The 12,042-nt window shown below is 27.0% G+C and overlaps 3 protein-coding genes across 3 annotated transcripts; 2 read left to right on the forward strand and 1 right to left on the reverse strand.

Moving 5' to 3' along the window:
* Nucleotides 1–1,393: 1,393 nt before the first annotated feature.
* On the forward strand, nt 1,394–3,651 carry Phum_PHUM563920 (protein angel, putative; the record flags this gene model as incomplete). The annotated part of the gene is made up of 5 exons (XM_002431939.1): nt 1,394–1,634; nt 2,417–2,538; nt 2,756–2,962; nt 3,050–3,340; nt 3,448–3,651. 5 exons carry the CDS (start codon nt 1,394–1,396, stop codon nt 3,649–3,651), a joined length of 1,065 nt encoding a protein of 354 aa, XP_002431984.1.
* A 1,698-nt stretch (nt 3,652–5,349) lies between these two features.
* Nucleotides 5,350–7,716, forward strand: Phum_PHUM563930 (cd36 antigen, putative; the record flags this gene model as incomplete). The annotated part of the gene is made up of 6 exons (XM_002431940.1): nt 5,350–5,352; nt 5,994–6,299; nt 6,384–6,671; nt 6,749–6,966; nt 7,047–7,243; nt 7,694–7,716. 6 exons carry the CDS (start codon nt 5,350–5,352, stop codon nt 7,714–7,716), a joined length of 1,035 nt encoding a protein of 344 aa, XP_002431985.1.
* A 520-nt stretch (nt 7,717–8,236) lies between these two features.
* Phum_PHUM563940 (Lysozyme P precursor, putative) lies at nt 8,237–9,161 on the reverse strand (the record flags this gene model as incomplete). The annotated part of the gene is made up of 3 exons (XM_002431941.1): nt 8,237–8,270; nt 8,299–8,609; nt 8,919–9,161. 3 exons carry the CDS (start codon nt 9,159–9,161, stop codon nt 8,237–8,239), a joined length of 588 nt encoding a protein of 195 aa, XP_002431986.1.
* Between the last annotated feature and the right edge of the window lie 2,881 nt (nt 9,162–12,042).

Here is a 12,042-nt window from a genome sequence, read left to right on the forward strand (position 1 = left end):
TTTCTTTTTAGTTGGTTTGCTGTGGTTCTTATTATTATTATTATTATTATTATTAGTCGCAACATTCAGTGTTGGTCATGATGTTGTTTTTCTTATCCGAATCGAAATTTAAATTTTGCAAAACCTCGTTGTGTATAATTCGAAGAGTGAGTTATGTGTTAACATAATCTCTCTCTCTCTCTCTCTCACACACACACATTTTTATAGAATTCAATTAATTTTATTTAAATAAAAAAAATATTATTATTATTATTATTATCGTGTTTTATTATCGCGTTTCGGGTCGAGTGTAAAAATTATGTGAATTTTATTTAAATAATTTCAAGTCGTTGTTGTTGTTGTTTTTGTTGTTGTTTCCCATCCTTTTGTTTATGTTTTCTTTCTTTGATTGTGTACGTTCACGGAAATAATTTTTTTTTAATTTATTTAAATTAATTTATTATTATCATTATTATTATTATTATTATTATTAAGTATACGACGTCATTATTCAAGATTTTAGTTTTAATTCTTTTATTGTTAATTGTTTACTCTTTTTTTTTTTTTTTTTTTTTTTTTTTTTATGTAAACGTGTTTGAGATTTAAAAACGTATCGATCGATATTAATCTTTATTAACATTTTCAATTTATAAAAGATGGAGGCGTTTTGGTCGTTTTTTGTTTGCATAACCGAAAAAAAAAAAAATTGTTGTTACGGATATCATAATGAATTTGTCCCCCCCCCCCCCAAAAAAAAAAAAGAACTTTATTTAACACATTTAGATAAGCGATCGGGAATTTGTTAGGAAAAAAAAAAAAAAAAAAAATTCGAATAATTTGATTGCCAAAAAATTTGTCAAAATAAATTTTAAAATCATTTGAAGGTTTTGTGTGTGTGTGTGTGCGCGTGCGGTTGTAGATAATTTAATTTCGTGTAGCGGAAATGAAAAATGATTGCAATTTATTTGCAAAATGTTCATTTTTTAATTTTTTTTTTTTTTCTAATGCGTTCGACAAAACGGTGACAAAACGAGTTGAATAATAATTTAACGTGATTATGTGAAAAAAAAAAAAAAAAAAAATCCGGTTTTACACCACAAATTCATTCAATGAGTTTAAATTATCGATTAATCAACTTTTAGTTTAGTAAATCATAAAGAAAAAGCGAAAAAAAAAAAAAAGAAAAAAAAAATTTGCGTAGTTTGTGTAGTTAGAGAAATTTAGTCGATTGTGCAAAATAACGTTTCATTTCACTTATTTTTTGTTTGTTGTTGTTGTTGTTTCATTTATGCATTTTTATTTGTTTGTTTGCTTTTCTTTCTCTCTCTTTCTCTTAATCCTCCGCGCCTTTTTTAATAATAATAATAATAATAGGGAAAAAGTTTGGATTTTATTAGTTTCATTCATTCGCAGAATGGGAAGTTTCACATCGACGGCCAAAATAGAAAATTCGGATACGGCCGATGAAGATATATGCTCAACTTTTGAACCTACGGCTCAGGTTCAATTATTGGAAAGGTGTCGGAAAATCATCGAAACCTCTCAACGTCCGCCGCTTTTAAACCGGAAATTCAGAGAATTGAAAATTTTTTCGGGGAATGAATCAACTAGAAAATCATTTTTAAGATTGTTGCAGTGGAACATATTGTCGCAAAGTGAGTCAAATCATTATTATTATTATTATTATTATCATTATCATTATTATTATTCACATCATGGTGATTTTTTTTTTTGTAAATCATTGTCAATGTCATTCATTATTTTATTCGTAAATCAATTAATTAAATTAATTTTAAGAAAGCGTAATCGTTTAACCTTCGTTTACGAAAAATAAAAAAAAAAAATTATTTTGCGTCGTTACATTTACGAATTTTATTTATTTCCCCCCCCCACCCTCCTCCCCTTGTCCCCTGGTGATATTCGTAAAAGTGAAATTAATAATGATAATAATAACAATAACAATGATAACAAAACAAAACATTATATTTGTTATGACACGACGAAATCAATCAAAACATTATTGTTATGTTATGTTTTCAAGTTTAAATGATCGTGGGCGGACAAAAACGAAATTATGTTTATGTTTATGTTTATGTTTTGTTAAAGTGAAAGGAAATCATTGAAACTTTTCTCTCACATAAAGTATAACAAACAAATTTGCAAATGTCGTCTCTGCACACGCACACACGCACACACACACGAACGAACGAACTCTCTATTCAAAAAAAATTAAAATTAAAATTAATTAATTAATAGGTTCAATTTTTTTTTTTTAAATTAATAAATAAATCAATAGGTATGATTCAACGTGATACGACGCGTGAGGTCAACTTGTCTCTTAACTGTACCTTATCGTACCTATAAATTTTTAATTTTGTTTTAAGGTTTTAATTCTAAAATAATTTTTTTTTTTTTTTTTTTTTTTTTTTTGTTCCAGCATTGGGAGTGTCGAATGATAATTTTGTTAAAACTCCTCCCGAATCATTGGATTGGTCACTGAAAAGATTTTACGTTCTTCAGGAAATAATACAAAACGACCCTGATGTCATTTGCTTGGAGGTAATTAAATAATTAAAATGTCGGGATAGGGGAAGAGGAGGGGGGAGGAGGGGGGAGAGGGAGAAAAAAGGAAAAATTAATTTTTTTATTAAAAGATTTTGTTTGAATCGTCAAATAAATTTAATTAATGTTTTCAATATCGTTTTATTATTATTATTATTAATACTAATGATGATGATGATGATGATGATGATGAACAAAAAATTTCATATTTAAGGAAGTCGATCATTTTAAATTTTTGGAATCCGCCTTGAAATCCATCGGGTACTCTGGAAAATTTTTCCCAAAACCCGATTCACCTTGCGTTTACGTAGAAGGAAATAACGGTTCGGATGGTGCCGCCATGTTTTATAAAACATCAAAATACGAAGTCATCAAATGGGAAACGAGAATATTGGAAGTTTGGCACGTTCAAAGCAATCAGGTCTCTCTCTTCTTCTGCTTTTTTTTAACGGTGTAAAAAAGGGGTTGAAATTATTATTATTTTTTTTTGTCGTTGTTGTTTTTTTAGGTGGGTTTGTCGTCCATATTAAAAGATAAAGAAAGTGGAATCGAATTTTGCGTCGCCGTGACGCATTTGAAAGCGAAGGCGGGTGCTTTGTTAGCAACCCTGAGAGATCATCAGGGACGGGATCTTCTCACTTGGCTTGAAAAAATATCAGGTGGAAGGCCGATCATAATCGGAGGAGATTTCAATGCGGAACCTTCCGAACCTGTTTACAGAACGATGACGGATAACAGGTTGGATTTGAAAAGTGCTTATTCTGTGAACGGACGAGAACCTCCCTACACAACTTGGAAGGTGATTTGATTGTTTTTACCCCACCCCCACCTCCCCACCTTCTCCTTGAAATTAATTAATGTTCGTTTGTTTTTTTTTTTTTTTTTATTATATAGATTAGGGAAGAGGGTGAAATATGTCACACGATAGACTACGTTTTTCATTCGAAACATTTTATCCCGTTGAGATTATTAGATTTTCCAACCGGTAAAACCATCGGTCCCGAAAGGATACCGTCATTGAGTTATCCATCCGATCATTTTTCACTCGTCGTAGATTTCGAATTAAACAACGTGGTAGCAGAAGACGAAAAAGACAAGAGATCGATGTAAACGTGACCGGTAATCAATCATATATATATTAATTATTTTTATGATGATATTCCCACACACAGGTATTGTGAGGTAACAAACGCGCACAAAATATTTTAATTTATTATTTATTTTTTAAAAAAATCATGTTGTTGTTGTTGTTGTTGTTGTTGCTGTTGTTGTTGTTTTAGTAAAGTATTTTGAAAATATTAGTTTATAAATCATTTGTTAATAATAATAATAATCATCGTCATCATCATCATCATCATTAAATAATTGACAAATTTTTTTTTTGTATTTATAATTAATTTATCGTGATTTATTTAAATTTATTTTTTGTAATAAAAGAAATTTTTTTTTTTTTAAATATTTTACAAAATTTTTACTTTTCCCCCATTTTCTAATATTATTATTATTATGTTTTTTGTTGTTTAAAGTGCGACAAAATGTTATTTTTAAATATTTTAAGGTTTGGGAAATGATTTTTTTTATACAATTGTTTGATGGTTCCATTAATAAATAGATTATCCCCCGTCCCATCCCGTCCCGCCCCCCCAAAAAATTATTTGTTTAGTAATTACATTCCATTAAAATAAGGGAAAATTTTCGACATGATTATTTCGTGTGTGTGTGTCATCACAATGATAAAATAATGTAAAAAAAAAAAAAAAAAAATTTTCAAGTGAGTATAATAAACACATTTTCGATAAAGATAAGATTTAATTTTTCATACGACGGAACAAATTATTTTAGTTGTGAAAATTTCTTGTGTTTGTTAAACCATTTTCTTGTTTGTTTGTTTTGTTTTTCTTTTCGGAAAATTTAAATGGCATGCAATCCGTATCGTGTAAATTTGGGAATCGGGATAGCTGGTTTGGTAATCGTCGTTTTAAGTATTATTTTCGGTTGGATTATATTTCCAATTTTATTAAAAAATAAATTAGCTGATGTAAGTTATAATTATTGTATTGTCTCTCTCTCTCTCTCTCTCTATCTATCTATCTATCTATCTCTCTCTCTAAAATATTTTTTTTTACAAATAATAATAATTTTTTTATTAAGACACAACAAAATTGTTAAACTTGTTGATAGATTTGTTTTATATATTTGTTAATAGATAATAATTATATTTATTAATTATTTATTTATTTATTCCTTTCGTGATAATGATAACTTTATTAATTGTTTATTAATAATTTTTGGGTTTTTTCGGGTCCGTACAAATCCTAAATTTTATAAAGTTTATTTTGTAAAGAAGAAGAAGAAGATGAGAATTACATTGAATTAATAAACCGGAAGTTATTTTATTTTTCCTCATCATTGAAAATAAATAACTCATCTAATGGATTTTATATCAATTAATAATAATAAAAATTATTATTATTATTATCATTCTTAAATAAATTTGTTGTTGTTGGTTTAATAATTTTTTTACCTTGAGCCAAATAATACGCAGTTGTACTAAGATGATGATAATGATGATGACTAATTAATAAATATTATTATTTAAAATCTTCTTTTATTAAATTTTAACGTTTTTTTTTTCCTCCAATAGTTAATAATAATAATATTAATAATAATCGTTAAAAAAAAAAGAAAAAATTCCGTTCGATTTGTCAAATCAAAAATTTTTTATTTAGTTCAATAAATTTTTAACAATTGTTTTAAAGTGTTTGTTTGTTTGTTCGTTTGTTTGTTAGGAAAACAATCTTAATCAATATGGTATTGTCGTGTGTACGAAATCTTGATAAATAATTTTTTTGTTTAAAGTTAATAAAAATTTTTTTATAATTGGTTAAATTTTTTGATTTTGATTTTTTTTAAATTGTTTAAATAATTATTTTAGATATGATGATGATGATGATAATGATGATGATGATTGTTCATCGTAATTACAATTTACGATAAGATAAATATATATCATTATTTAATTTTATAAAAAAAAAAAAATTTTTTTCGTATCGACTTAAATTTTAAATAATTTTATTTGGCCTTTATTAATTGATCACATCCGTCCCTTACGGTTAAATTTAAATGTATGTATGTATGTAAATAAAAAAAAAATTATGTATTAATAAAATAATAATGATATATATAAAACTATTTTTTTTTTTGGTTTATGACTTCCGTAGTAGTTTTAATACAGGAATATAAATGTTAATTAAAAAAAAAAAGGAAAAGGAAAAACTAGTTTTTCGTGACCCATTTTTCTTATAAAATTTACGACTTTTTTCTAATAATAATAATAATAATTTTTATTAATAATGAATTTTGTAAAAAAAAAATTAAAAAATATGATTTATTAATTTGATACGGTTTAAATTTGTTCGCTTAAAATTTTTTTTTTTTTTTTGTTTTTCTAGTTATTGGCATTAAAAGAAAATTCAGAGTCTTGGGAACGTTGGGAAAATCCACCCGTGGATATTTATTTTAACGTTTACATATTCAACGTAAATAATCCCGAGGAAATTTTAAGGGGATCTTTACCAAAAGTGACGGAATACGGTCCTTACGTGTATAAAGAAAAAAGAAGTAAAAAAGTTTTGTCCGTTAATGAAGAAACGGGTGTTATTAAATACAAGGATGATATATCATTCGAATTCGATGAAGAAAGTTCTGGAAATTTAAAAGAAGATGATGTTTATACGGTTGTCAATCTTCAAGCTTTGGTAAGTAATTTTAATAATAATAATAATGATTTTTTTTCCGCGGATTTTCTTATTTATTAATTTGAAAAATTAATTTTTTTTTAGATACTCTCGCAAATCGTCGATAATTTAAAAGTTATTAATCCGGTTATTAAATTAGTTGATACTGCATTGAATAAAATATGGCCGACGGAAAATTCAAATCCGATGTTTATAAAAACATCCGTCAAAGAATTTTTATTTGGTAAATTACCATTATTGTGCAATCAAACATCATCCGTTAATAATGTCGATACGAAAGTTATTTGCGAAGCTATCAGGTTAATCAAATCTAAAACGATCGTTTTGGATGATTTGGGTAAAAACGTGCATTCGTTTTCCGTTTTCGGATACGTAAGACGTCATTTTTTAACTACTGATCGAATTGTTACCTCCTTTCGTGAAAATAATACATCATTTTCCGTTTTTAGAAAAACCGTACGAGCGACGAAGTGTACGAAATCGATTCGGGAATATATGATATAACTAAAATAGGTACGATATTATCGTGGAACAACATGACGACTTTAAATAATTGGAAAGGAAAAAGTTGTAATAGGATATCAGGTACGGATGCGACAATATTTAGACCTTATCTCGACATGGATGGTATCGATTCGATTAACGTATTCAATGGAGAAATATGCAGGTATAATAATAATAATAATAATAATTTTTAAAAAATTGATTTATTTTTTTTGAATGATGATGATGATTTATGTATTTCAGATCGATAAAACTCACGAGTGACGGTTACGTACACTTCAAAGGCGTTTGGGGAAAAAGGTACATAGCCGATAAAAATGTTTTTGCAAGCGTTTTAGAAAACGATAAAAACTATTGTTTTTGTCCGGGATCTATAAAAAAATTAACACACGTTAATGGATGTTTAAAATCTGGAATATTGGATTTGTCTTCCTGTCAGGGTAAGTTTGTTTTCACAAAATCTGTTCTTACTACGAGTTATAGTTTGAAAAAACATATATCACAAAGGGGCATCGGGGGGCGGGGGAGGGGGGGAGGGGGAAAAAAGATTTCCATCATCTTATCTTCGATATGAAAATTTTAATGAAATCCCATTTAATGAATGGGATTTTTTTAATTTTAATTTTTCGATTTAACAACCATCGGATTAATTTCATTGTTTTAATACCATATTTGACCGTTGATTATAAATAACGGTTTTTTACTCGGGACTCTATTAACGAGATTATTTTGCGGTAAGGGTTTGTTGTTTATCCCGGATGTAATACCCGTAAATCCTGAAAATGAAACTTTTGACGAAAATTTACTATTTGATAAATTCGATGATGGAAATCTATTATTGTTCGAATTCGACGATTGTTGTCTCGTATTAAAATTATTCGAATTAAAAGGTCTTAATGTCGTCGTCGTTTGAAATTTATTATTATTATTATTATTATTATTATTATATTTTTCTCTAATTGTAAATCTCGGATCGATTGTTGTGGTGGATTGAACGGTTTTACGATTGAATAATGTTGGATTGTTGGATGTTGTCGTTACGTATTTGTTGTTGTAAACGTTGCTGTTCGATTGAATTATTACGCCGGGCCTTCTAGATAACGAATTTTGATTGACAAAACCACCCAATGGCGATTGATTATTATTATTATTATTATTACCTAAATATTTCGTTTTGGTGGCGGTGGTGTACGTAAAAAACGGTTTAATCGTGGTGGTCGTTTGATAATTATTAAAATTATTACCGAATGTACTTACGACGTTTGCGTTTTGTGATGGCGGTTGTTTGTAAAATGTATTATAATCATTTTTGTGTAAATATTTTGAGATCGTGGTCGGTAAAAATGGATTCTCGATTGTTGTCGTTTTGTATGTTTGCGAATTAAAAAAATTCTTCAAGTTATCATTATCATTATTATTCGAATAATGATGATTTATCGAACTCGAAGGACTCGAAATTTTTCCGCTCTGAAAAGAATTGTAGTAAACGGAAAACGAATTCAAATCTCGGGTATTGTTTTGTCCCTCGAATCCCGGATACGGCGACGAAGAAGTTACCGTCGAGGAATATACGTTGTTATCGTTTGTATCGTTAAAACATCCTCTCAAATATTTTTTAGCTTTGTAACCTTTGCAAAGGGATTTGTAAACGACCCACGCGTTGAAACCATCACCAGAAATTCCAGTATGTTCTTTATGTATTTTTAACGAACATTTAAAATCGTTCGATATATCGTCATCTTCTAATTCATCGCAAGTTAAACCGCATCCCTTTCTATCTGGCGAACACCAATATTTATCACTTATCTGTTAAGAAAAACCTTTTTGTCATTAATTAATGTTTTCCGAAGATAGAAGTTTTTTTTTTTTTTTTTTTTTTTTTTTTGGAAAATTAATCAATTTTAACGGGTATGAAAAAAAAAAAAAAAAAATTCCATTTGTTTTAATACACACTTGTAAACCTTGAATTTTTTTTTTTTTTTGGAAAACAAATTTTTTTAAACAAATAAAATGAACACAAGATACTATTTTTTAAAGGTTATTGTTGTCGTTTTTTAATAAATGGCGTTTAATTTAAAAGTGTCAAAAAAAAAAAAAAAAAAAAAAAATTAATACCTGAAAAATTCCGTGATCGGCTGAACCCTTTTCACCCAAACGACCTACCGCATCCGTTTTATATTGTGATTCGTGTTCGGCAATGCAAACCCAGGTAGCCAATTGTTCGGATGGTGCTTCGTGAACGTATTTTAATTCTCTTGCAAGTTCGCATCTGTCGTAAACTTTACCCGAAACGAACGAAAACGTTAAAATGAATAATGTTATACCGTACAACGGAAACATTGTTTGAACATTCGACATTTTACATTGGCAACACAAACCTAAAACAAAATACGATTATTATTATTATTATTATTATTACTAAGAGTTTTCCGTTGGATCGTGTTCGAATACAATTCAAACTTTAAATGAAATTTAAAATTTTTTGTTAAAAATGGTTCCTAACGAATCAGACCACACGATCGATACCGACACGAAATTTATAAACGGGGAGGTGTAGGGGGTAGGGGGGGGGGTGAAACGTGATTGGATAACATTTGTAATAAATTAATTGACCGTGTAAATAAATAATAAAAAATATTTGTTTTCGTGTTAATTATTTGAGTATTTATAATTAAAAATCGATAATTAAATCAAAATCGAAAAAAAAAAAAAAAAAAAAGTAAACGATCGAATTGTTTGAAATCGATGGGGGGCCAACAAACCTTTCCACATAAAAAAGAAATTATTTACGAAGGGGTCCCCCGTTTATTCAAAAAAAAAAAAAAAAAAAAAAAAAAAAGGTTAAACGAGAGGAACGTTTGAAAAATGGCGGCGTTTATATAATTCATTTCTTAAAAATCTCTCAAATAATGGGGTGATTTTTATTACGGTCATAACAACCCGAATCCGAAACCACCCCCCCCCCCCGTTGTTTTTTTCTTTTTCTTCTATTTCTTCGAATAATAAAATTACCATTTTATTATTATTATTATTATTATTATTATTTTAAAATAACAAAAAAAAAGCACATGTGTCTCGTATAAAAATACTTTAAGGTCACGGCATTTTTATTTTATTTAAATATACATACATATATATGTATTTTAGAGTAAATAAATAAATAAATAATTTTTATTTTATTGACTTTATATTAAAAAAAAATTAAATAATTATTTTTTAATAATTTCGACGAGGATAACCGGTCCTAATAAAATATATATTTCGTTTTCATAAAGAGAGAGAGAGAGAGAATGGAGTTTTTGTGTGTGTAAGAAAGAGACTTAAATGGTAAATAAATATCGTTACACGTCGTTAATTTTTTTCCTTTTTTTTTTATTAATACCTGAATCGTTTTGGAGCCTTAAAGTCTCATCTTTCACACTCTTATGATTTTCCACGGGGGGAGAGCAGAGGGGGGGGGGCGGGAAAGTTCAGTAATCATAGTATTAAATGTAAAAATATGAATCGTTGTCGAATGCGTCGTCGGTTTTTTTTTTTTAATAATTAAATAAATAAATACCACATTTATTTTAATTACTCGCGATTAATTAATTAATTTATTAAATTTAACATTCTTTACGGTTTTTTTTTTATTTATCATTTAATAAATAAATAAAAAAATAAATAAAAATTGCGAATTTTTTTTTCATTCCCGTTTGAGTAAAATACAAAATTATTGAGAAAAGTTTACGTGATTTTTTTTTTTTTTTGTACTTTTAACATTTAAATAAAAATCGAAACGATTTACCCCCCCCCCTCAGCCCCCCCAAAAAAAAGAATAAAAAAATATGGAAGTTAAACGGTGAATCTCTCTCTCTCTCTCTCTCTCTCTCTTACGGGAAAAAGAAGTTATTTAAAAAAATTATTACCTTTTTTTTTACATTTCCGTACATTTTTTTAATTATTATTATTTTTTTTTATGTATCGCGTAAACCCGTATAAAGTTAATAAAATAATAATAATAATAATAATAATAAAATAACGGAAATTTATTTATTTAAGTCAAATCGCGAAATAAAAAAAAAAAAACGTTAAAAAAAAAAACGCGGATTTGTTACAAATTAAATTAATGAAAAGTAATTAACTTACCAGTCAGATTATTAACAAAAAAAAAAAAAATTTTAAAATCATACAATAGGTTCGATTTGAAAACCTTAAATACCAAAACTAAAACCTGAAAGACATGTTTCAATAATAATAATATTTTTTTTTTTTTTTCACGAACAACTTTTTTTTTTTTTTTTTAAATCTTTTCTTTAATGTTTATATCCTTATTATTATTATTATTATCATTATCATTATCATCACACGGCGTTTTTCGTCGTAATAATCGTTATCAAAACGTTCTAAAATTTTCCGATACTAATTTTCCTTTTTTTTTTTTTTAAAACGAAAATTAAAACCGTATAAACTGTATTCACATCTTTTCATCATCTTCCATTATCTTCATCTTTAACTTTTTATTTTGCATCTTTAATAAAAGATAATAATAATAATAATAATAACTGGTTGTTTTCAACAATTCGACCTTGTCATCGCGTACAATAATAATAATAATAATAATAATAATAATAATAATAATAATAATAATAATAATAATAATAATAATAATAATAATAATAATAATAATAATAATGCAATTAAAAGAAGAAAAAGAAGAAAAAAATTTAAAACGTGAACCCCGATATTGCTTTTGGAAAAAAAAAAATATATTTTAAATGACCTTTTACCTTTTATTATTTTTTATGAATTTACAACCTGGAAAGCAAGGGCATTTTACTCTTTTTTATAATAATAATAATAATAATAATAATAATAATTTAAAAAAAAAAATTTTCCACTTAAATATACAAAAAAAAAAAAAACAAAAAAAATTTTGATTTTTTTTTCCTCGTTTGTGAAAAAAAGATTAGTTTGATAAGAAGTGATAAGTATTTAATTTAAAAAAAAAAAATTTTTTTGTTGTTGTTATTGTTATTGTTGTTGTTGTTGTTGTTGTTGTTGTTATTGTTGTTGTTGTTGTTGTTGTTGTTGTTGTTGTTGTTGTTGTTGTTATTGTTGTTGTTGTTGTTGTTGTTGTTGTTGTTGTTGTTGTTGTTGTTGTTGTTGTTGTTGTTGTTGTTGTTGTTGTTGTTGTTGTTGTTGTTGTTGTTGTTGTTGTTGTTGTTCTTGTTGTTCTTGTTGTTCTTGTTGTTGTTAT

This window comes from Pediculus humanus, genomic scaffold (genome assembly GCF_000006295.1).
Source record: "Pediculus humanus corporis 1103172108298 genomic scaffold, whole genome shotgun sequence".
Taxonomy (NCBI): domain Eukaryota; kingdom Metazoa; phylum Arthropoda; class Insecta; order Psocodea; family Pediculidae; genus Pediculus; species Pediculus humanus.